Raw genomic sequence first — 26,337 nt, 5'->3', positions numbered from 1 at the left:
AACAATCGGCTGTCCAGATACACAACGGAGAGAAATGGAGAACTGCCCAAAAATCAAAATTGCACCCATGCCTAAATTGAGCTCTAATTACACAACTCCCTGAGTGCTTCAGTTAATTATTACTGAGACCTAAAGGCCACTGATGCAAGTCGTAAAAATGTGCAGGTGACATTGGGGGCAGTGTGGTGCAGTGACTAATGTCAACATTGCTCTTCAGTGGCAGGCTTGTTGCTCAGCACGGTAGTCCAAAGAGCCATCAGAGCTGTGAATGTCATCTTAGAAAGATGACCCACTGATCAGTTCTGCTAAGTCAACTTGGAGGTAACGGTAGCCCAAGAGAGCGCTTTGACTGCAGCTGGACTGCACACAGCTGAGGCAACAGCCTCCCCTGACAACTGTGGTGAAAAGGGACTGTGTTAAGGATAGGGGTTCACCCTGCCTGTGGGCGTGAGCGCTTCTTGTTTTCAAAACTGGCTCTTACGCAGCCAAGTGCTACCGCAAAGGAGGCCATCCATCAAATCACAGGTGAAATGCTTCATTCAAAGCTTGACAACAAAGAATCCACATTAACCTACCACAAACCTGACACTATGCAAAATAAAACGTAGAAAAAGTATGAAGAGTTTTAATAATATGTGCCCTATACCAAAGATAGCAATGTTTCTTTTTGCAAATCATTTGTGCAGATTGACAATGGGGGCCGAATGAGTTTGTCTATATTTCTATAGTTTGCACATTACAGTGGACCAAAGGGTTGCATTAGTAACCAATTACACTTGCAAAGATGCGTTTGGTTTGCTGTCGGCTTCTTGTGCTCCATGAATACATTTTTTTAGTCTTTCGACATGCGAAAATGTAGTGTAGAAGATCCATTTTTTTTTAAGTCTGTTCAAATGATTCCGCTCCTGTGGTGAAGTAGTGGGCACGTGACTTTGCTGCATTTCCATCGCTGCATGAAAAGTTAGTGTAAACACAAAACGGATAAAAACACTGATGATAGGTTGCATCTGATGTACAGCACATTTGCTTTCAAAAATTGTACTTATTCTCTCTTAAGACAACTAAAAATAAAGTGGGGTTTCGGAATGAATTTGGATACGCTAGCACATTACATTCCATATTTCAGATACTTGTGCCCAATCCAAAAGGGAAATCGCCAAAAAACCCAACGCTCTCCTGTAGGCAGAAGCTGGATCATAACTAATAGTCAATAAATGCAAAACGACAATTCCGTGAGTTTAGTGATCCCTCGCGGTTTTGTACTTGACCCCCACAGTCAATGTGGATCAGATGACTGTTTCTACAGGCTTTTGGGCCTTTGATCTGCCACCAAAGCAGATTTGTACGGCTGAGCAACGATGCGATACAGAGTGATGGGACGGTGTGGGAACATGTCGGGACTGAACAATAGTTCAAAATAAAAGCCATGACTACAACACTTAAAGCGGAACTCACTCCAAACATATTTTTTCAAGAATATGTTCTATGCAGGCCCACTAGTTGAAACACGGCATTCGGATTAATATTGCATTTGTGGAATATGAGTAAAGCAGAAAAATCCACCTGTTTTTAGCCATCTTAGGGGGCGGCCATTTTGTTACTTCTGTCAACTGAAACTGACATCACAGATGCTCAGGGCTCAGATAATGACCAATCGTGGCTCATCTTAAGAAAACAGGTGGGCTGTGATTGGTCGTTATCTGAGCCCTGAGCAGTTGTGATGTCATTTTCAGTCGACAGAAGTATCAAAATGGCCGCCCCCAGAGATAGCTAGATATGGGTGGATTATCTCCTATTCCACAAACGCAATATTTCAACTAGTGGGCCTGCGTAGAACATTCTTGAAAAAATATGTTTGGGTTAACTTCCACTTTAAGTCTTATTGCATGAATAAAATCTGAGAAAGTACAGCATATTGCGATTCAACCCTTCAGATGATGGAAGCTTGGTCAAAAGCTCAATAAAAAAAGAACAATGAAGAAAATTTTAATACATTTGAAAGTGCACCACCAAAATTAAAAGGTGACAGCCAAGATGGGGATAGCTTCACAGTTTTATGACTGAGTCTTATTGCAGGTGTAAACACAGGCTTAATTCAGGCAGATGTAAATTGCATGGTCTGAAAAGCCTAAATTGTTTGACGATGTTCCTCAACTAGGTGTGCAAACCTAACGTCAACGTAAAATTTGAATCACTCCCTCCTCACATATAAATTCCAAGCAGTCGTACATCGTCTACAGAATGTCATAAGAGTAATGAAGGTGGCAATTTGAGATTCAGATTTTCTGCAGTTAATATCTATTTCTACCTTTCAACAGCCCTGGAACATGTGCAAAGCTCGAAATAAGCGGTTTGGCATCACTGTTTTCACATGAAAATTAATATTTTGCTCAAACGTCCCAACGTCAAAATTAGTGATGTGTAATGGGAGCCGTTCTCATGTTCACTTGAAAAAGCCTGCACGTGATTGTCAATTACCAATTGACAGAGATTCATTGTTAATTAGTCAATGACTGCAAGTCGAAATCACGACAGTAAGAGCTCACAGAGGAGAGACAACGGCAGTAAGGAATAGTGAAGAAAATGGGGGACAGCAGGAAAAGGAGTTACATTTGGACACACGAATCAGCTGCTCAAAGCAGAGGCCCTTTAAATTTTTCCCATTGCCAATCTTAACTATACAAAAGTGGATGCAGGTCATTTTGGTTTTTTTTTAAAGTTTTTTTTGTACTCTTAACCTTTTTGTAGCTCTACATAGGGTAAATAAATAAAGAAATAATTAAAATTAAGAAAAATAGTAGACAGTATTTTAAAACATTTTATGTAATACAATTACATTAGAGCAGATCTTTTTTAAATCAATGTAGCTTTGCTTCTCGACAAGAGAATAAAGTTTATTGTTTTACAAAATATGAATTTAAGAAATAAGAACTGTCGATTCTATATTATTATCATTATTACATTGAAAACCAATTGTTCATTCATTATATTGTCATATTTTTACTGTTTAACAAAACCATTGCCCAAGTTACATGGGCTTAACCTGGGAAAAAAAAATGCTCCACCAAATTAGGTAGTTGCTCCTCAAATTATCAAATTAAGTTGTTCATTGGAAAACTGTTCTGCAAAGAAAAAACATATATTTTGAGCCAATTCACTGTGCCGCAGAGGCTGGCGGTGCACAAAGTGTTGCTTATGTTTTGATTGGGTCAACAAGTGCTCAATGGTACTTGTCTCCAGGCCCGCTTAACATAGACAGCCTGCTACTGGGTAACACCGAGGTCACACTTTCACTTTCATTTTTAGAGCAGAGCGCAATGTGTTTACTTACACTTTGCCAGATGTAGGAGTCTATATTATGCAGAAATGGAAGTGTTCGCTGCTAAAAGTAAAGTGAACGGTGAAAATTGGCAATTTAAATAAGAATGTACTGAAAAATATGCCAGCACAAGAGTAGTTTAAAATGGCATTATGAGATGAAGCATTGAAAATTTGAAGAGACATTTCCTAAAATACCAGATGTTAAAACAACCAACATAAATGCCATCTTTCAGGATTCTTGTCACATCTTTGACACAGTAAGAGTGGTAATCTCAAGAAGCCATTCTCAGGAATAAAAGAATGCATAACTAAAGTGATGGTCAAAATGTTTAAAGGGAAACAAAAGGCGGAAATGACAGGGCAAATTAGGCATATCAACTTTAGTTTTGTTCAGTTAGTTTTTTTGTTGTTGTATTGAATGGAAATGACTTTTTGGTTTAAATATTACATTATTATTTGACAACCTAAAAAAAATGGACCTTTGGCACACTTAAAAAAAAGTGTGGCCCCTCTATGATTAGTATCTGAGTCCCCGTCTATATCATAATCTCTGTGATTTCACATGGCAGAGTGGGAATTGTACACCCCCACTTCTACAAGATGACCATGACGAGGCAACCACAGTAAATCAGCAGAGGAGCTGAAATCCCCAACACTGGCGAGGAAATGTGCACCCTGGGAAAGGAATTTGTTTTGATGCAATAACGCTTTTAAAAAAAGGACACCTGAGGTCTCAGTGGCCACTTTCAACTGCACCTCTAAAGACATGAATTCATCATAATGACTATTCATTAAAAATCCACACATTCTTGGAAAAACTACCTAACTCTGCAAACTATTACTGACGGTGTGAAATTAATGGGGGTCTGCCGTGTAGCTAGTGAGTGGAAAGATCCCCAAAAGAAAACAACCGTGTTTGCAATTATCTGTTCAGAGTGTGGGCCGTGGGCTTCTGTCATGCCTGCCAGACCACATTTGCCATAACACTCCTCTCCTTCACTTGATCCTGCTTGTCTGTGCCCCTGGGCTGGTATGTGCTTAGTGTTTTTCACTATTGTGGTCTGTCACTATGTTGGTTTCTCAGCGGCTGGCTATACATGCGCTGTTGTACTACCAAGTGTGCAAACCTGTTGAACTGTGGTGGTGAGCTCCAGGCAAAGATGAATGATCTTGTTCTTAGTGGCTGTGAAGTCACTGATCCCTGTGAGAGGCGTCCTGTCCGCAGACAAACAAGTGCGGGGGGAAAAAAAATTGTGACATGTTGAGAATTATGGGCATAAGCAGATACGGTGCACAAACACAAATTTACATGAAATTCAAGCATGTTTTTCTTCCTTACAACATACAGACAGACAAATGACCTGGGACACAATTACACTAACGGGAAATGAAAACAAAAGAAAATACCAACAGAGTAGGCCCCCCACTGTTCTGGGAACATAGGCTTTTAGATTTGGGAGTCTGTGGGATTTTTAGTAAAGTCAAAGGTCAGTGATGTTGGATGATGTTGATGGGGGCACTCATCTTAATAGTGAGTCGTGTTCAAGGCTCTGTGCTTCTCCAACCATGCCTTTGTTTTGTACACAACATTGGTTTGCCACTCACCATGTCTCCGCAAAATCAAGCATTGAGATTCAGGTGGAGCAAATATGCCTGGTCTAAACCGATAAATTGATTAATGAATGAACAGAGGAGTCGCAATATTTCTATCCATTTATTTTATATCAGCATGACACATATTTAAGAATCTGCCCCCCCCCCCCCAAAAAAAAACAAAAACAAAAACATTTTTCTACCTGAAACATTTATGTCATGGCCAAAAGGTAAACAGAGTTGCATTGAGATTTGTTGGATGAAGATCTTATCTTTAGCATTTGCTTTTGTTAAGTGGCACATACAGTACATGAATGATTGGTCAACAAGGTGGACGTGGGGGTTATTGAAGTTGACGATGTGTGCCCTGCATGTACCACATGTATGGATCTGCACAGTAATTGACAAGTGTCTCAAGTGTAGTGTATAATGTGCTGCCTCCACGCTTTTAGTGTCTTCACAGGCGCTCGCTTTTTTACACACTCTGAGCTTCACTTCCGCAATTAAAAGCCGCTTGCCTCATTGAACCGCCTGGCTGTGCCCCTGGTTGTCTTGGTAACGAAAGCCGTACTCTGCTTTGTCTCGGCTGTTGAGCGAATGGGGTGAGCCTTTGCGCATTTTCATGAGACACGACCGCTACCTCAAAACAATCTGAGTTTCAGAGGCTTAAATAATTCAGGTGTAATTCTTGAGCCTTGGGGCATTTTTAGGACACTTGGGAACTGGTTTAAATGATGCACAAAATCATGTGTCTCCAAAGGTACTTTTACTGTGTTGACTAGTGTTGAGTGTGCGTCTTTGATCAGAGCCATGGTGTGAAAGCGCTTACCGGTCAAGCCAAGCCAGGAGGCTCTTTGCAGCACCAATGAGCTCCACCACGCATGTGAGAAAGTCATTAGGCGGCTTGCGTGAGGCACTGTCATCGTACACTGGGCTCTTCCTGCGATCAGATGTGGCCATGTGGAGACTGTTTGTGGCTGCTCTCATCCTCACCACTAGGTTCTTCAAGTTGTCTGTTTCCACACCATAGTTCTGAAACAGTGAACATAAACGCAATGACAATCTTCATTCTAGTTAAACGGGCTAGGACTCTTGCTGTTGCTAGTTTGCTTGAGAGTGTGTGTGTGTGTGTGTGTGTGTGTGTGTGTGTGTTTGTGGCCAGAGTGTTCACATGTCATCTGATTCTGATCATGGAGAGCAAAGCATTCTTGAGCCTGGGCTGGGTTATTTCCTGTCATTGAATTACTCAAATTTATCACTGCTTCACGTGTACAAAATAGCCAAGCTCAGTCTTCATAGGTCATAACAACAGTGGCCTGGTCGGAAATAAACACACATACAGTATCTTGAGGTTTTAAATTCACAAATTCATTTGTACTGTATTTGTATTGAAAGAAACAGTTTGTAACACAGGTATCTCGCTTGTTAAAGCTGAGCGGCAGGAATATATTCTCTGCTGCCCTAGTAAATATCAGCTTGCAGGGTGTTGCAACACTGCCAGCAATTCTGCTCTTCAGACTGATGTGCCAGAAGTTAAACATGCTTGCAAAGAGAAAATGTGGCACGTGTCGAGCCAATAAAGATCTGTGAGTGGTTAGTGTCTGCTTTTATTCCACTCCCTCCTCCTAAAAACACAAATCTTTTCACTAATGTCATTGTTCAAGGAATTACTGGAATGGTTTTGTCTGACACACACTCAGTCACTGTAGGCAGCCTGACTCTTGGTACTGGACACTGACTGGATAGCACTGAAATAATTCAGAAAATGTTTGGTGGACAAAAATACTATTGTGTCGTATGTTTGAAAAATATAGCATGGATGCATACATTCACATATCAACGATGGCCTGTGAAAAAACAATTATGTCCATTTTTATGTCATTTTTTATTTTTTTATGTTAATGACCTTTCCACGTTAATGACATCCCACTAATATGAAAATGTAAAAAAATGAAAAAAAATTGACATAAGTGTTTTTCACAGGACAGCGACGACATGCTTATATGCACATATATACATATAAGTATATACAAAAACTGGACAAAGCTATTGGTGCCCTTACCAGTCAACCCAAACAATTTTTTTTCCAGAATACGTTCTATACAGGCCCACCAGTTGAAATACGGCATTCTGATTAATACTGCGTTTGTGGAATATAAGTTAAGCAGCAAAATGCGCCCACTTTTAGCCATCTCAGGAGGCGGCCATTTTGTCACTACTGTCGACTGAAGATGACATTGAAGTTGCTCAGGGCTCAGATCACGACCAATCATGGCTCACCTGTATTCTGAAGCTGAGCTATGATTGGCTGTTACCTGAGCAACTTCGTTGTCATTTTCAGTTGACAGAAGTGACAAAATGGCCGCCCCTTGAGCTAGCTAAAAATGGGTGGATTTCTCATATTCCACAAATGCAATATTAATCAGAATGCCGTGTTTAGACTAATGAGCCTGCATAGAACATATTCCGGGAAAAAAATATATGTTTGTGTTGATTTCATCTTTAATTTAACTTAATGTAAGAAAAAAAATGATGGTACACCTATAGAAAAGATCAACATTTATTTGAACAAAGGGTCATGCTCATCCAAATCGCTGTGTATCCTCTAAATAGCATCGCAGGTGTCTTCAAACTTGCAATCAGTCAGGAGGCCTATTGAAAGTTGGACCACACTAAACATTGACCAGAGGAAACGAAGGAGAGAGTTGTCTCAGGAGATTAGAAAGATAATTATAGATAAGAATGTGAAATATAAAGGCTATAAGACCATCTCCAAGCAGCTTGATTTCCCTTGATTGTTGATATGTTATATTCATAAACAGACTATATGTGGTGACTGTGCAAGTAGCAGTCTGAAAGTTGATGATGTTGACATTATGCTGTGGGAGTTATCTAAAAGCACTGAAATGAATGTTTCCTTCTAAGTGAAGGATAGCTATCACAACATAGCACTTCCTGTCCTTTCCACAGGCTTTAGCCAGACTGGACTATAACACACTGTGTGTTTTGCATAAATAAGCTATAATATGACATCTAAAGATAAGTCTTAACTCACATTGGTACACGTCTATTGGCAACAGCAAAATAAATTAAGATGGCTTCTGTGGCTCATCACATGGTTTTATTTCTATTAATGTTCGAATGTCTCCCTAAGGGGGGACTTTAATGCATCACTGGGATGAGGGACCTTGCCCAAACATTTAGGGTTTCACACTCAGCGCAAATGTCATCATGGGTCACAGAAGTCCAGTAAAATTAAACAGAATGTTCTTTGTTTGTCCTTGGACTGCAGTGACCGCCTGATAGCGCCACTGTTTCCTGTGGAGCTATGGGACAGCTGTGGGGCAGCACGTTGGCCCATCAGTCATTTTGATTAAGGTTGGCCCAGAGGCAATGTTCTTTTCCATAGGTAATGTTAAGCAGTTTACAGTGTGAAAGTGCACATAAGCGAAATCTACTGGAACAAAGATGGGCAACTTAAATGATGCAGACGGCCACATTTGACATCGCAGGGGGGGGAGTTGGTGGCAGGCGCAAAAAGGACAACGTAACTCCAAACCAGATGTTTGACAAAAAGACCACTTTAAATACGGACAAAATATGTGCGTATTAGAATGTGGACTTGCACACAAAGTCCATGTTTGTTATTCATTTACGGTTTAAGTAGCGGGACCCAAATCAAGTCGAATGGGTTACTAATTGCACTTTTGCTGAAAAACACGTCAGTCCAAAACATGATCAATCCAATTTGATCATAATGTTAAATGGAGTGAAGTTCTATAGCGCTTTATCTACACTACTGTATATTTTGTCCAAAGCACTTTACCAAGCCTGATATTCACTTTTTTGGGGAAAACATACGTAGTAAACATTACGCTATGATGCAGTCTAATATAGCCCATTCTCTAAGCTCGGGCAAATGTTGACGTCATCATTAGGGACAGACCGACTAGTGGCTGATTGTCGGCTCCGATATTCAATGTTTTGATGAATATCGGCATGGGCCTTCAAAATCTGATGGCTGATAAATCAATTTAAAACTGTGTTAACTTCAAGGAACTATTTATTTACATTTTCAGTTACCTTTAGTTAACTTAAGGGTCCTGGGAAAACTGTTCTTTTTGTTTTTTTTTAAATCAACATAAAGATAAGTGAAATTTTAACAATTCTCTTAAACAGATTTGATTTTCCAGTCAGTTTGAGAACAAGATGACACATTGAACAGAAGGGACAAGGCTATGTTTCCCCCCAAAAGGTTGAAGCTAACCAAACCCAACATTGTATAGACGGTTTTAAAATAGCATAAAGAGAGAAAATGCTGACACAGACGAAAACACATGGACCACAATCCGAGACTTTTATGGGGCAGGAAGTGATAAAATTCCAAATCAATTCCATCTGCTGAAAAAGTTAGCTCCCTGTGAGCTGGACCGTTTGTCGTGCTGCTTTGATGCTAACTAGCACCCAAGTGCTTACACACAAAGATGGAAGACATCTATTCAGAGGAGAAAGCAAACAAATGTGTGTTGGAAGGGACACGCATGTTAGACAAAGAGTCCACAGGCAAAAAATTATTTAATGGTACAGAAACTACAATTACATCTACAGTGTACCTCAAAGACCCTACCAACCCCCTCAGGAATCATGAATGTCTTTTGCAAATGAGGCATTACATTATTGAAAGCAACTGTAAATTAAAACGTGATCATCAATCTTGTTGCAACAATGATTGACATCATTAGTGGCTCTTTATAACCGTGCAATTAAAAAAAAAAGTTCTTCCCCAGTGCACACAAGCAACTTCATGTGTTATGCGCCTCCATAACCTGCTGAGCAGGGTAATGATGCTTTACTGCATCACTGCCTCCTTCAGCTGCCAGACTTCAAACTACAGACTGAGTTTGTGGTGAATAAACAGCAAGATACGAGAGGCGGGCAACCAAATGACCAAGAGGCTACATCCTAAAATCATTCATTGCATGTTGGACCTACTTTTTTTTTTTTTAAATAATATACTTACTGATGAACACTTACTCACCAGAGCACAGAGCAAATCAACAGCCTCCAGCACCAGCTCCTGGTGTCCAATTCTTGCCACACCAAGCTCTTCCAAGTCTTGATGCGTGATCTTCAATAACTGTTCTCCACTGATTTTCTCCCGCTCAAAGTTGCTCACATACTGCTGCAAGCTTTCATCCAAACCTGGACGCACATGAAAAAGAGAGTATCATATGTTTATATAGCTCAGGCGGCAGCAAATCGTCGCTGTCCTGTGAAAAACACTTATCTCCAATTTTGGAAACTTTTTTATTTTTCACTTTAATGCGATGTCTGATTCAAAAATTAAAAAATATATATATATTTTTTAAAATGGAGAAAAGTGTTTTTCACATGACAGCGAAAAATGTTAGCAGAAGTATTTGCCATTTAAATTTGCATGTGAAATACTTATTTGCGTGTACATGTGGTTGATTGTGTGAGTGCAAAAACAATGTAGAGGAGTAACAGGTGGGAGAGATAACTTGGAAGATAAACACACTACAAACAGAGCTACAGTTGAGACCGCTAAGTCTGTTAGGCTGGTTAAACAATGGATGGCTATATTTGTGCAAGTGTGTGTGTGTGTGAGGGGGGGTGGTGTGTGCGTGTGCGTGTGCGTGTGTGTGTGTGTGTGCCAACCGCCTGTTGCTAGTTCAATTAATGCATTGACTGGACTATGGACAGCCATGCTAACAACCCCGGTATTAACAAGTCAAACATGTATAAATCATTCAAAATAAAATGTTTGCTTCCGGTAGCCTAACATGAACTATATACAATATGACAAGAAATGAACACAAGCAGACACCGAACATGCAACTTTTCCCTCACTATTCTTTACTGTGTGTGTGTGGGCATGTTTGTAGAACGCCATTTTTCTTCCAATGAAAGAGCGTACAGATAGGAGGCAGCTGCAGATGCATGGCCCTGTGCCCTGCTTCTTAAAAAGACCCGTCAGCTGCGAGACGCACTCAGTCACAACTGAGTCCAACCTCCCCACAAACAGATATTCCTCAGTCCAAGGCAGGATTTGGTAGCCCTAACTAAGCTTGAAATTCAAATCACGAGGAAGTTGACTTTTTCCCCCCTAAGAACATAAAACCTAGCGACAGATCAGTGGGGCCTTGTAAAATGTAGAGCATGAATTTATGAGACACAACCCACTAGGTGCGCCTTCTAGTCACCAAAACATTTTTCTAACAAGGAACATCATATTTTATATCATTAACACACAGCTTTGGGTCATGAATGTGGGTATCAAAGTGGAAGCCATGACAAGAATGTTAAACGTTGAAAGGTGATTGGTTGTTAAATGAAACACTCAATAATTCATCATTAGTTTATAATTAGTAGTTAGTTGCGGACCCACTGACATGAAAAGGATACTGAAAATAAATACACAAATTAGGATTGGTGGCATGCTTGCATCAGGATGAGTGAATACTATTTCACCTTTCTGCTTGTGAAGAGGAAGTTAATGTGATTGACAGCTAAAATGCATCAATTTAGTAAATACTGGAGAATCATAACCGGTACAGTGCAAAACATTTTTTTTGACCACCTTCCAATCTAAGATTTATGCCACAGCTACCCCCATTTAACAGCATTGGAAATGACCAACATCATGTTTGCTTCATATATAGTACTTAAAGGGGAAGTCAACCCAAACATATTTTTTCAAGAATATGTTCTATGCAGGCCTACTAGTTGAAACAAGGCATTCTGATTAAAGGGACACGTGGGTGTGCTTAACATCGGCACTTATATAATAGGTTTGCATGTAAAAATGACATTAGTACTAAAATGCCCACCTCAAAAGACTCTGTAGTGATTTAAGGGTTTTTTTTGGGGCGTGGCTTATGTTATGTTTTCGGTCTCAGCGGTCTACGTCACGCGAGGAAGGCATGCTTGGAAATATCGCTCGTTTTGTCAGTACTGTTGTCTAAAACGGTGACCGATCGCCACCAAAATGCAAAAGCACATTGCTACTCTTGTTCACTTCAACCTGTGAAAGTATAAAAGTGTTCTGCACAATCGTTTAGATTTAATGACATAAAACGTGATCTCATCATGATCACCTCCACAAAATCAAAAATACCGTGGCGATTGCTCGTCCACTTTCACAAGCTGAAGCGGACAAGAGCATGAATGCGCACACGAACCCCAACTGGTTATATTTCGGACATTTAGCGACACTAAACTCGTGTCTCAGGAGGGAGAGAAATGGCGGCTTGCAGAAGCAGCAGGCAGATTGGAGCCCCCCGCTTCCCTCCCCGGCTAAAGGTAGGATTGGGACACCTAATAGCAGCAACTAGCTTCAGGCCGTTAAAACAAAAGGCATTAGCACAACAACATTAGCTCCTCACTGTCCGCCCAGCGTGTGGAAGTGAAGATGAGCCTGTGTCTTCATGTCGCCTCGCAAGCAGTCGCGTGCGGTGTCCCTGCTTGCTTGCTTGCAGCCGCGACCTGCCTGAGTGAAGCGGCGTGAGAATGACGAAAGCCCTCATCGAACAGAGAACAAAAAGTTTCGGCGAGGCTGACTACACAGCCGAGTGTGGCCACATTGGAACGTGCCATTTCGGCTGTTACCTTCCAAATTGGACGGCGCGTTCTAAGTCGAAAAACTGGGTCCATTCCTCATCCAAATAAATGTGCACATCTACTAATTCCCACTTCAGTCTCTGTAAATGATGCCTCGTCCGCTCTAACCGTGATCAGCAAAGAAGCAGTGTTTTTTTTTTGTTTTGTTTTTTTAAGCAAAGAAGCAGTGTGCGCTCGTCCCAGCCTAAATCTATGTAGCTCTGCTGACTTCCACATTTCCTCATTCTCATATAAATCAGCCACGGAGAGGTAAATCCTTTTGATATGTTGAAGTGGGCATTAGTAGAGATGTCCACATGAATTCTGGTGCCAATTGATCGCCGTTTTTGGACGTTATAAGCAATAAAAGTACAATGATTTCCTATGGAGAGTTTGGAATCGGTTCCTTGCGTGACTCCGGCCGGACATGGATAGAACACTAGGGGGCGCCTCCATTCTCCTCATTAACAAGGGCCGTTATTCATGGGGTTACGTATTTACAAATTTCTCCAATATGAATGGATAAAAGAGAAAATGGCAACTCTTTTCATTTTCCTGATCAAAAAATATATAAAATGAACTTGTTAGTGAATACATGGCCTTCCCACCCCCCTTTAATATTGTGTTTGTGGAATATGAGTTAAGCAACAAAATCCACTCGTTTTTAGCCATCTCAGGGGGCGGCCATTTTGTCACTTCTTTCGACTGAAAATTACATCACAGATGCTCAGGGCTCAGGTAACGACCAATCATGTCTCAGCTTCAGAAAACAGTTGAGCTGTGATTGGTTGTTACCTGAGCCCTGAGCAACTGTGATGTCATTTTCTGTCGACAGAAGTGACAAAATGACCGCCCCAAGACATGGCTAAAAATGGGTAGATTAACTCTTATTCCACAAACGCAATATTTATCAGAATGCCTTGTTTGAACTAGTGGGCTTGCATAGTACATATTCTTGAAAAAAAATATGTTTGGGTTGACTCCCCTTTAGGTATTATATGAAGCAAACATGATGTTGGTCATTTCCAATGTAAGTAAGTGAATAAGTAAATAACTATCACTGGTTGAATATTATGCTCGATGAATTTCTGACCTCTCAGAAGTCCAGTGAGCCAATGCAAATTTGAGTATAAAAAGGTGAATTCAGTTTGAAATACTCATGACCCATGCAAATGGTAAAACTTTGAACGCTTGCAGAACTTGCAAGAGCCTGCACTGAAGCAATTCATGATGCACTGTGACAGGCGGTCTAATAAATTGGTTTGTTATGGTCTGAGTCTGAGCTCAAGTCATCTCAGCTGACTCAAAGGAGAACCAATTGTGGCTTGTTAACCATTAGTCTGCACACAAGCCAAATCCAGTTAGGCTCACGAGATGTTTCTCATTCCTTGGCATGCAAATTCCTCAACACCACATTAAGGAAGTTTGGGCTTCACCTCTGAATGGCCAGTTTCAAGGAAAAACACTAAGTTACATGCAAGGCCAACAAGGATAACCGAGCAACACGGGAATAAGAAGACAAAGTCAAGCTAAATAGGCTAATAGGAAGCAAATGAAAACAAATCTTAGGTTAGCAAGCCCAAAGGGAATTATGTCACATTTCCGTCTACTATCAGAATGCCACAAAGAGTATCAACAAACAAGAAGACATGTTATGGGTTACGCTGTGATTTTTTTTTTTTTTTTTTAAACTTCTCAGACCCAAGAACCACACCAAGATCACATAAAATCAGTCTGCATGAGGAAATTAACTGACACAATTGGTACCTGTACATTTGTCACCCAAATGCTGGGGGGGGGCGGAGTATGATTCAACTGGAGATACTAGTGTCATAATGTTGTGAACTGAGTGGAAGGGAATGCAGCGCCTGCGTGAAAGCTTTTCAAAAGCTGCTCACGATGAAAGAGCTTTGACAGAGTTTTATGGCTTCTGTGAACCACTTGGCAAACGTCCTCGGACCAAAGCAAGAGGGTGTAACTCCACAGCAGAGACATAAACACACACCACCAATGTCAAATACAATCATGTTGATATACAGCTGGGCCCATATTTACAGCTCCTCAATGTTGGGTCCGATTGAAGCTTGAGTGCAGTAACTCATTAAATGTGTTGAGCTTAATAAGTTCAATTCAAAAATGATTTGAAGGATTTGCTGCCGTTATCATTGTATTGCTCGTACGTACCATTTGGTTTCCTTTTATAATGTTTTGTGTGACAACCCAGTTCCCTGTGGAGGTCTGAGTAAAAATTGAATTCATATCAATGGTTCAGAAAATGGATGTGTACTCATATACATGCGCTTTACCCACAGACAGGCATAACGTGGGGTAGCTAAGTTTGAAAGCAGCGGGCACAGACACTCCAGTCTGGAGCTACACTATACCCTGAGGAGAGGGAGACCATCAAGCCCCGCAGCAAACTTAATGGTTGTGTAATCACACATTTCTGGCAACATTAAGAGCAGAACTCTACTTCTTGCCAATGTCTGTGCTATTCTTGTAACAATCTTAACATTACCCATCAGCATAGGCACACCAAAACTGCACATTGGCTTTTTATTGTTTCTGGCTTTGTAAAGAAGTTGTGCTGTTTGAAATTCCACAGCATCATTCATTTGAACTCATTCACTGCCATTGACAAATGTGCTGTGAGATTTTTCCAATGTAAAACATGGGCCTTGGGAAACACACACAAAAGAGTGAACAGCCTTTCACTTCATTTAGAAAAACTAGGTAAGCTCCTTCCACCAGATATCTCCCATCTTTCAACCACTCCCTTTGCTCCCACTGGGAGTGGGAGAGACACTCTCTAACACACACAAACAAACATGCACCAATATCCCCACTGAGGTGGCCAGTGGGAACATGACTGGGTGTACAATGGCAAAGCCACTGTAACTCTGCTGTTTTTGTCAGCCAGCCCTCCGAACCTGCAGGGAATGGTCAGGAATTTGACTCATTGTTCCCCACTGAGCAGCACCATTGTGGGAATTCACAGCACTCGGCACAATGGGCTCTGGTTAGACCGGGCTGTGCTGTAATTAGAAAGAAAAAGCTTGTCTCTGCAACTGCAAAGCTATCTTCTAATGCATGACTTAACAGAACAACAAAGCCTGTATGGAAACTGGGCTGGTCCTTCCAATGGCAACTGGGGAAAAAAGTCGTACAAATGGGGCTCGACATCTCGGCATGTTGTGTCTTTCGCTCTGTGCTTATTATACAATCAACTGTGTGATTAAAATCGTTTGAGGGACTTGCCTTGAGATACTGGAATTTCTCAACATTATCTTGAGTTCCGTGACTAATTAAATTGTTATAAATCTGTTATAAGTCGTTTTATATCTTACACTCTCTGATAATAAGGAGTGTTTCACCCTACGTACCAGAGTGAAAACAAAACAGACAACTATGTCGGATAGCATATCGATAACTATATCGGTGTTGACGTATCCACAATGGGTTTCCCAAGTGAAAAAACGCAGCTGGGGCTAGTCTCTAAATTTATGATGACTGATGGGACAAGAGTGGGTTAAAGTTCACAAGCCTGCTAGGCTTGAAGCCCATCAACAGCGGCGAGTGTGTTAGTTAATCCAAAGCTGCTCGTTTTCTAAAAAAGCTTCAACGTCGAATTTGACGTGAATAATATTACATTTTATTTGGCGATATGTCATTCATATGGAGCTTCTTTTTTTTTTTTTTTTTTTAATAGGAGACATTTAAAATTTAAGTTGTTCTACAAAACAGTTTAACTCATTCACTGCCAGACATTTTTAGACCCTCTTTTACCCTAACGTTTGAAAAAATGTGAAAAAAATGTAAATACATTCCTGGGATTGAACGGCTGGACTGTGAAAAGACAAGTAAATTCGTCAATGGCAGTGAATAAGTTAAAGGTCTCAACTGCCAAATTGAGGATTGGCCAACGTGGACGACTGACAGCGGAATGCTGTCGAGTGCAGCATTTCGGAAAGGTTAAAGTGATGGCGGACGCACCGCAACAATCCAGATGCCAACTACCGGTAGTATGCCCCTTCTCGCTCGTGCAGGAAACGTCATACCGCTTCATGGCTGCGGTAGTCATTGTTCCTTGAGTAGCAGAAAAATGTTGGTCTTAATTTGTTTAAAACTGCCCTTTCATTAGTGGTGGGAGAATTAAACGATTCTCCCACCACTAATCAAACCAACCTGGTTACATAATTTCTAATGCAAAGAATTATTGGCAATGTTGCATGATCAGAATTTGCTAATTGCCACAAATCTCCCAAAGGATAATCTGCCTCACAAATCCTGTTCTGCCAAGCCAAACATTGAGTTGAGAAGAAAGGTGTTTGAGTGTGAGTGAACACAATCCCATGATTTGTAAGAGGTGCTGTGTCCAGTTTAGATTGAAAGGTAGATGGCTCCAAAGAATGAGCGCATTATTTAAATCCATATCCTTTATGAAGAAGATACAACTTTACCGTGTAAGCAGACAAAACAGAAGATCAAAATCAATGAGGCATTTCTTTGGAGTTTTCCATGACCCACTTATCAAGTTAAGACACGATAGGAACAAGTGCTTTTGAATCAATTATGCCAAGTATGAAACACATGAGTGACTACAGGCTGTTGTTCAAATCCTGACTTCTCTTATGTGAAGAGCATGAGTGACTTGTGCCAGGATGGGCATCCACAAGCACACAGACACATGCAACACTGTTACACTGTGGTACTTTACCACTCATTTTAATTAAAGACAACAAAGACATATGCACACAATTAAATCCCTCTCCATAAAAACAGCCCCACCCACCTTTTTTCAGGTGATGTGTGTTTGTACTCTTGCCAGCACCTGTTGTCTGTTTCCCCCCTACAGCTATGACACTTAAAGAAAGGGCCAATCAGATTCATGTACTGTACATGATAAATGCAGTGTTGACTGAACGCAGTTAAAACAGGGCTGTGTATACAGCGAGAGGGTGAGGGGCAGCTGAGAGACTTTGCCAGAGTGTCTGCACCAAACAAAAGAGAAGGTAAACACCATGCCCCATCACCGGCAGCCACCTGTGGTATGAGTCATGAAAACAGGCAGCAGAGCTTAGAATAAGTTGGCTGCACTTCAGGAGCAATCTGTCAAATTTGACCTGCATTACAATGACTTATGTGGTTGATAAACAGAACATATTCTACACTGGTTAACTGTTGTGATGTCCAGTGAAAGGAAAATTGTGACTTCGCTGTCACTGGATCTTTTATGCACATCTATTTATTCTGGCTATAGGAGCCATGGCAATGGTAGGCCTTGAGGTCAAATCAATGGACCATCAGTACAATGAAAAACAATTTCAAACATTACAGTTCCAAATACGTCAGCACACACAATGTACATGAAGCATGAAAATTCAGAAGCAATAGGCGCCTGCAGAGAGCAATAACCTTTTCCCAACATGTAATTAAAATGGATCGGAAATAGTTCCTCTGTAAATCAGTGGAAAAAGGAGAGCATTAAATTGTACGTTATATGAACAGGATGATTTAAAAAACTGAGCAAACAGCAGAATTCGTCCAGTCGGCGCGGAGAACTGGGAAAAGTAGACATGTCTCGACATGCTCTAAACAAGCCGTGTTATGGTATTCACCCAGTGCCCGACTCAAGCCAACTGTGGGTTCACAAAGCTAGCCGCTGCAAATAGTTGAACTTGATTCTACCATAAAATGATGGTGGAATCTTGGTGAGTATAGTATTTGGTCAGTGAGAGGACCATAAACCTTGAAGTCAACTTGTGGATCCAGCACGAGGAAACACACCCCGCTTGTTTAGACTGCTCATCCTCGGAGCAGAAACTGACAGCATTCCGAGGTCATTTGAGCGTAACTGCACTAACGCTGTTTTGATTACAATACTGACACAGGCATACCGAAACCCCAACACTATTCAAGGGCAAATTTGTTTTACTAGCAGTCTGAGATATTCAATATATCGGAACAACTTCACTCACATGACTGGCAGAGTGAGCCTGGCATGCAAACACACCAAAGGGTGAATGGGCTGACACACACGCTTGACTCGCTTGCACGAGAGGTCACTCGGCATGTCGCCCGTATTTGCACTCGCACTAGTTGTGCCACCTAAGGTTGGAGCGTTTATTCATGGAGCTTAAGCAGAGCACTTCACAGGCCAATGCTCTTAGGGCAGACCACAGCCAAATGGCTTGCAGGTCTCACTAAGCAGAGATCATCTACGAGATTTGCAATGCACATTCGACATTTGAATGAGAGGCGAGCTGATCGAAGGACGGTTGTCAGGGATATCAGGAAACGCTATCTGTTGGATATGAATGCACATTATTACGTTACTGTTCAAATGTTCTAGTCTAGAATCATTTCACGCAGCAGTCCCTGTGTTTGTTTGTGTTTAATTTGTAATGAACCCTTCTTTGTCGATTCCTCAAAACTGGATAAGAAAAATTGCATTAGCTATTGATGAATTTCTTTCCATATGGTGGCGATCCTGAGCTTGCAAAGCTGGAACACCAGGCCGTGTGAGAAACAGGCCACGGGGTGCGAGGCTTAGATGTAACGAGGCAATCGCTCTCGGTCACCTCTCCCTGTGGGGGAATCCTCTTACAGCACTTCCCCTGAACTCTAAGGACCATTTTCTATTGAAAAGTAAAACAGCTATCTGCCTATGAATGGAACAATAGGTTGATTAGAAGGGCTGAATTGCTTGGTGACTTGAAATTCGTTAATGAAAAAAGGTTAGCTTCATTTTAAAGAATGTCAAGAGAATAATGTCCATCCATCCTCGTATCAATCAGGCAATTGAATGGTTTGCTGAAGTTGATCAAAATTAGAAAACAAACCCTGTGATATAATGTCATAAGTGGTGCTTACAGATCTTATCCAACTGTGGAACCTTGGGATGTTCGATTTTTCTTTTTCAGGCCTATACCAGTACAAGTACTCAACTCTTGAGGAGTCACTCATACTGATACCACGTACCAATACCACTAGTACTTTTGATACATAAAATTTCCCCAAACAATGACAGAGATCATCTCAATATACCCGATATAGCCCTTTTCCTTAAAATCGCATGAAATAATCACAATTTTCTATTATCTTTTTTCCATTTGTTCATAAAGTACATATTTTGTATTGAACACATATTCACACAACACAATGAATTGAAATGAATCAATAAATATAATGAAACAAATTATCCAGGGGCCAGAAAAAGACCCAATGAAAATATGTGGTTGTACAACTTTTTAAGGAATACAGTCACGTGCAAAGAATTAAATTGAATGCAACAGTGCTTTAAGAAACAACAACTACGATTTAACGAGAGTTTGGGCAACACGTTTGCCACTGTTTAACTCAACTGTGGTGCCTCAGTTTGAACACTGAGTGGCACCCAGAAGACGACAAAGAAGAAGACGACGACAAAGAAGACAACAAAGAAGAAGACAAAGAAGAACACAAAGATGAAGAAGAAGAAGACGAAGAAGAAGAAGGAGGAATCTCACCTCATATCACTCTGATGATCTGGAAATAACGTCAATAAAAAAAGAAATACAAGACTGACTCTTGACAGTTACAACACGGACCAAACCTGAATATCTGGTACAGGCCCAGACAGCCCAATGGAAATCGTGTCAGTCAATTTTGCCAGTCCGTCATTCGTCATTCGCCAGGGGCCCGGCCACCTGTCCGTCATCGTCAGTCCATCATTCTTTTAAGCAGAACAAAACTGTAATCGACAGTCCATCACTTAGTCATCATCATTTTAACCACGCTTCACTAAATTATAGTGAGTCACTGCCCAAAATCGATTAAAATGGTAAATGGAGTGCACTTAAAGTATATACAGTGGTACCTCTACTTACGAAATTAATTGGTTCTGGAAGAAATTTCTTAAGTAGAACATTTTGTAAGTAGAGACGCGTTTTCCATGTAAATGCCCTAATCCGTTCCAAGCCCCCCAATATTCAGACATAAATGTTTTATAAAGCATAAAAACGCAGCAAAACATGTAACAAATACATGTTACAATTAGATTATTGCACAATAAATGAGAGTTGTGCATAATGTAAACAAAACAAAGAATAGAGTAAAGAATAAAAATGATGGTCGTTCACCTTTTCATAGCTGTCCTCATCGCTTTTTGCCCTCTTTGGTTCATGTTCTCTCCCAGAAGTGTTTTTTGCCTGGCGTTTTGTAAAGAACTGATTTAATAACGTGGCGATGATCGATACAGCCAAGGGTAGAATCCAATCCAAGTCAGTTAAAATAAAATCTTGCACACCGGCGGGCATCAGCAGCATCCTAAAGCTGAGCAGACGTTCTCTGGGGCAAAGGCAAACGTCTTTCATTCTCTTGCCATGCGTGACAGCATGACAACGAGGCTAACTTTATTGACCGTGCTGCCGACCAGTTTATTTAAAGCTCATTAGTTGGCTAACTAACGATTCACATTCACGGACATCCGGCGGCGCGTGTGTCCGCCAGTTGTCAGCGAAATTGGAGTTACGTAAGTTAGTGACGGACTGAGAAGGCCCATCGGTAGTGTCATTACATTGATGGACAAAAATCCACTTCTGTCCTTGCTTAAGCCGTCAGTTTTTCAAAGTTTCACGTCTTTCATCACCAAAACAGACATGTGTCAGTGATGGATTGACGGACCTTTCGTGAGCACTGACAGAATGCCCACCTCTGTGTCAAATTACATGCGGCAGTCATAGGCTTCACCTGCGTTGATTGAAAGCTAGATGTTAATGCTAATGCCTGCCACTATTATGTCAACGATCTGCAAGCTTTTAACTTGTTACAAAAGCACAAGGCCGTCAACTGATGTCATATGACTTATCAAAATAAGTCATTAACCGATTATTCATGAAGCTTACTTTGTGCAAGTGCTATCAATACAGAAAATGCATTTTGGAACATCTTTTATATGTAGTTTTGTTAAGAGGTTGGACGTAGTCTTATTTACCTTAAACCAGTCACAGGACCTAGCCAAACCCTTAATCTTACATCAAACACACTACTTTCCACTACATGGTAACTACATCACCTATGTGCTCCAAAAATCAAACAAAAACCTGGTACACAACAGCAACAAAGGTATATGAGGATTACGATTAAAATAGTGAATCGTAGACCAATTTATTATACTATACTTTCCATGGACAAAGGGGAAACACCAGCAAAAACGTGACCCGGACTGTCTAAAATGCCTAAATAATCTTGTTGTAGTCTTGTAAATAGCGACTCTGCAAAATTCACAGTCTTTGTGAAATGAGACTAGTCTGTGACTAAAAACTCTATAACTTGTAAACTGGTAGTTTTCCACTGTTTTTTTCCCCAAATCTGAAAGTGTTCTGATGTACAGGCAGTTTTAGAAAGCGGGGACTGCAAACTAATACTGTTACTTTGTTAAGTACAAACTAGTCAAAGAGTAAAGCATACTTGCCACGTTTGTCACCTCTATAAAAAGCTAATTACCTCTTTGGCACTTTGATGTGAGTTGAAAAACAGGAAAAATATATGAACACCATTGCTAATGTTGGATGCAAATTCCCTTATGTGTATTAACCCATATTTCACTATGTCACAAATGCATCAGTGCCTTGAGTCAAACCTATCTAGTCAGATGGTGTAAATATTAGATCATTGGGTTTTCTGGATGGAGGTGAGAGATCAAAGTAGGCAATTTGATGATTTACTCACGCCCAATTCATCTATGATTAAAAATACATTGTAAGTATTTAAGTACACATTGGAGAAATTCCACCTAATCCTGATACTTAGTCACATGTTCAAGTACAGTTTAAGCTTGTTAAAATACAGGTTAAAAGCCAGACGTCAGACTGTAGTTGTGCAGGTTTGCATGTTTGGAATGCCTTGTCAAAATTTGGCAGGCTTACTTAAAGTAAAAACAAACCAACCAAGGGAGATGGAAAAAAAAAGTTAAACGTTTGGGGAAAATGAGAAACTCTTCAGCAGCTTTACAAGCCATGTGTGGTGCCAACCCTTCACAGCTGAAGTTTCGGCCATGTGGACTCGCTACTATTTTTGGAAAATGAAAGGCATGGAAGTGAGAAGCACCACGGGAAGACTTGTGATTTTTTTTTTTTTTTAACCCTACCCTTAAATTTGTACTTCAGATTCTTATGATAACAATTTGCCATATTATTTCAGATAGCTTTATAAAACTTCATCACATCCTGATGGGTCACACGTGACACATGGCACACTGATCACACGACACCTCAGGTCCAGCTAAAAGATCAGAGCTTGTGGTGAAGAAAACACGCTTTAGGGCATCACGAGTCCGCAAGACAAAAGACGACAGTGTTTAAATTGAAAGAACCAATTGCCCCTTTACTGGCAATAAACATCCACCAGCCACTGCTTGATCCCCCCCAACAATGCAACTGATTAACAACTGCTTCAATACACAAAGAACTTCCCTGTCACTCTGAGCAAAACAACCTGAGGCAAGCGAGGGCAAATGTATACGGTATTCCTGTGAGTTGAATTTTACGTCTCATCACAGGGAGCAACAACTCAAGACTGTTTAGGCGAGACTGTTTCAGTTGAAAACTGATCAAAATGGTGCTGTCTTGGCTGTTTGGTGTTTTTGAGCCTGAAAAAAATACAACAGTTGGACCATTTCCATGTAAATGCTGAAAACAGGCGATGAATGTGAAACATTTCAGTTACATTCAACACAAACATAAAAGGACCTGTAAGACGGAACTGTAACAGTGTTAATGATTCTAGAGCTGCATTTTAAGTCTTGGTTGCAAGGCTTTTCATACAATATATACAGCGCAAGTAAAGACACTGCCTGCGATTGGCTGGCAACCAGTACAGGGTGTACCCTGCCTACCGCCCGAAGACGTGATATAGGCTCCACCACGCCGCGCACAATAGTGAGTGAGGATAAGTGTTCGTAAAATGATGGATCGATGGATGGTTGGATGGTTGGATGAAAACACTGCACTGTAGCTATGAGAGAGGCAGCACAGATTGCGTTGAGACATGGATATATAAAAAGTCATTTTTAGGGTAATTGTACGTTTTAGTATTTGTACATGTTCAACAGGTTTTCCTTTTTCCTTAGTATTTATCATTTACTCAGGTCCCCTATAAAAAAGGTAAATGCATATGTATACTGTAATTATAATGAGAAATATATATGGCAGATATTGCATTCTGTGCATTTGAATGTTTGTATTTATTTATTTCAACCTGCTAGTCACTTTGGAAATAATGTGATGTTTTTCAGTAAAGGGATGGGAAATTTTGATTTGTTTTTTAAATTCAATCCACCGATTAATCAAAGATAATTGATTACTGAAGATAATCTTTCATTTTCATTTTTCAGCCCTAATGAAGACATTAAGTGATATTGGATGAGAGTTTTGAATAACTATTGACTGTTGAATATTTAGGAGTACCTGCGATGGCTTGGCTAATTGCATCCTCAATAAAATGCATACTTCATAACTGTATGACTGTCTGTAAACAAGATTTGATTACACTTGTATTTGACCACATATATAGGTATATTGTCTTAAGGTTAGAAAACATACTCCTGTAGTCTGTTAACCTTATTTGACCTGATTTGCCACGACCTGAAAATCCAATGGTCAAAACCAATACAGATCACTGAGTCCGATTTTCAGGAAGACTGGCAGCGATGGGGCCTGTGTCGACTAATCCCCCCCTCCATGAGTGTACTGGCTCTGCTTTTTTCACTGAAACTAACCCCCTCCCCACAATCCTTTTGAGCTACCAAACATAGATGCAGACTGACTTCAAGTAGACTACAATAATGTGTCACATGATATAATCTTTGAAATTAAGACTCTGCATTGTGTTGTTTGAAGTACAATCCAAAATTAATTTCCTTATAAGTCAAATTGGCGATTTAGTACTCACTACCAAAGGAAGCAGTGAATATTTTCCACCCATACCTCACATGCCATTTGACATGTCTCACCGCACATAGCTTTGCAGTGACTGGACTCAGGTAGAAGGAGTCATTCGCAGTTGATGGCAAACATGCTACTGGCCTCTCAAAGTTTGTGTAGGGCAAGTGAAAGGCCTTTGAAAGTGCTCCAAAACACTCGAGTGCTTTAGGCAATTCTCCATCGCTGTTTTTAAACGTCAAAGCTGTGATTTCAGAGCCGGTTCACGGCAAATAAGCAATGCCTGCACATTGATGTGTTTTATTTTTATTTATTTTTTTTGTTTGGATTTTTTTGGGGGGGAGTCAAGATGCGGGTTGGAAATGACAAGGTGCCCAGTGTATTGCCCGTAAATTGAGATTGTCAGTCACCACAAGTTTGTTTATAGACTCCAGCTAACTTGCTGCTACTCAGACCCAAAGAACATAAACAGTAACAAAACGTATTTCTTTACGAATGTACGTAGAAGAAAGTACAGCTTCATTGATTGACAAGTGAAATGCTATGCAGTGACGTTGTTGAGCGCTGTTGTCACAGTTTCAACGAAACTAGCAACCGATTAACGGCGGTTTTGACATACAAGCGTTAACACTGGGCAACTTTATGACAAATACATATATTAAATCACAAGTCGAAAGTGTGTATGTCTTAGGCTTACCTTTCATCCAGTCTACAACTTGTTTCGGCGTCCACTTCGTTATCGGTTCCATGGCTTCTTCAGTAGCGTATACGCGACAAAAAATATTTTGGCGAATCTATTCGAGGAAGAGCTAAGTGTCCGCTTGGCTGTCACATCCTCATAATAACTTTGTTTTCATTCCTTTGGGCTGCATGTATTCATTTGCCAAACAACTCGCATGACGCGCAGAGGTGCTGGGTTGAAATCCACCACTTTACAACTCCTCATCGGCCACTGTGAGTGTGGGACCTGTGCTCCCTTCAAAGACACTTAGGAAAAATCTCAACAACAACGTGACTGAACGTGCAAATGTATAGTCTTTCACTTGTATAATAGTAATAACTAATAAAATAGTTTCAATGCGAGCCCACTCGTCTTATTCCTGATTCATTTTTAAGCATATGACTAGCACGTTTATTTTACATACAGTATTTGAAATCGGATTGTTGTTCTAGTTTACGAGGTACACAAATGCATCGTTATGCGAGTATCATTCACCCGTCTTATTTGAAAATGGAGGCGCGTGCTCAACTTGTTCTGCCTCTTTTTAATATTCAATTTTACAATGCATGCGATTAATCAACACGTTCGGTTTTGCCTAATTCTACTGATCTTACTTAGCAGTGTTATTCTGCACAGCAAGTGTAAAATAAGTGCAGTATATGTTCATCGACATGTAACGCATCTATCTATCTATCTATCTATCTATCTATCTATCTATCTATCTATCTATCTATCTATCTATCTATCTATCTATCTATCTATCTATCTATCCATCCATCCATCCATCCATCCATCCATCCATCCATCCATATATATATATATATATATATATATATATATATATATATATATATATATATATATATATATATATATATATATATATATATATATATATATAACCTACATTATAATTAGGGTTCAATCAATTCAGGGTGTACCGTGCATACTGCCCGAAGACAGTTGGGATAGGCTCAAGCACGCCTGCGACCCTTGTATATAAGCGGTTTGGATAATGGATGGACGGATAATTAAGATTTTTATTAATCAAAAATACAATCTCCACTGCAGTACTCTGAGAAAAGTGGATGTGGTTCACTTCTCCCCTCTGCTGGTAGTCAACCAGGCTTACAACCAAAAAAGACGTTACAGAGAAGAAAT

At 40.4% G+C, this 26,337-nt stretch overlaps 1 protein-coding gene across 2 annotated transcripts in view; it reads right to left on the bottom strand.

The window, feature by feature from the left end:
- Positions 1-25,436, bottom strand: part of LOC147137765 (connector enhancer of kinase suppressor of ras 3-like) — a 50,410-nt gene extending 24,974 nt beyond the window's left edge. The window contains exons 1-4 of one of the 2 annotated variants that reach the window (XM_086050643.1): positions 25,153-25,436; positions 9,953-10,116; positions 5,744-5,946; positions 4,449-4,536 (exon numbers count right to left, since the gene is read on the bottom strand). In XM_086050643.1, the coding sequence (XP_085906769.1) occupies positions 4,449-4,536; positions 5,744-5,946; positions 9,953-10,116; positions 25,153-25,204 (507 nt within the window). In that variant the 5' untranslated portion in view covers positions 25,205-25,436. The remainder of the gene's footprint in view (positions 1-4,448; positions 4,537-5,743; positions 5,947-9,952; positions 10,117-25,152) is intronic. The other variant, XM_086050642.1, reaches the window with a different exon arrangement.
- Between the last annotated feature and the right edge of the window lie 901 nt (positions 25,437-26,337).

This window comes from Filicampus tigris, chromosome 13 (genome assembly GCF_054856515.1).
Source record: "Filicampus tigris isolate MCC_2025a chromosome 13, RoL_Ftig_1.0, whole genome shotgun sequence".
Taxonomy (NCBI): Eukaryota; Metazoa; Chordata; class Actinopteri; order Syngnathiformes; family Syngnathidae; genus Filicampus; species Filicampus tigris.
This window is presented reverse-complemented; position numbering and strand designations above follow the sequence as displayed.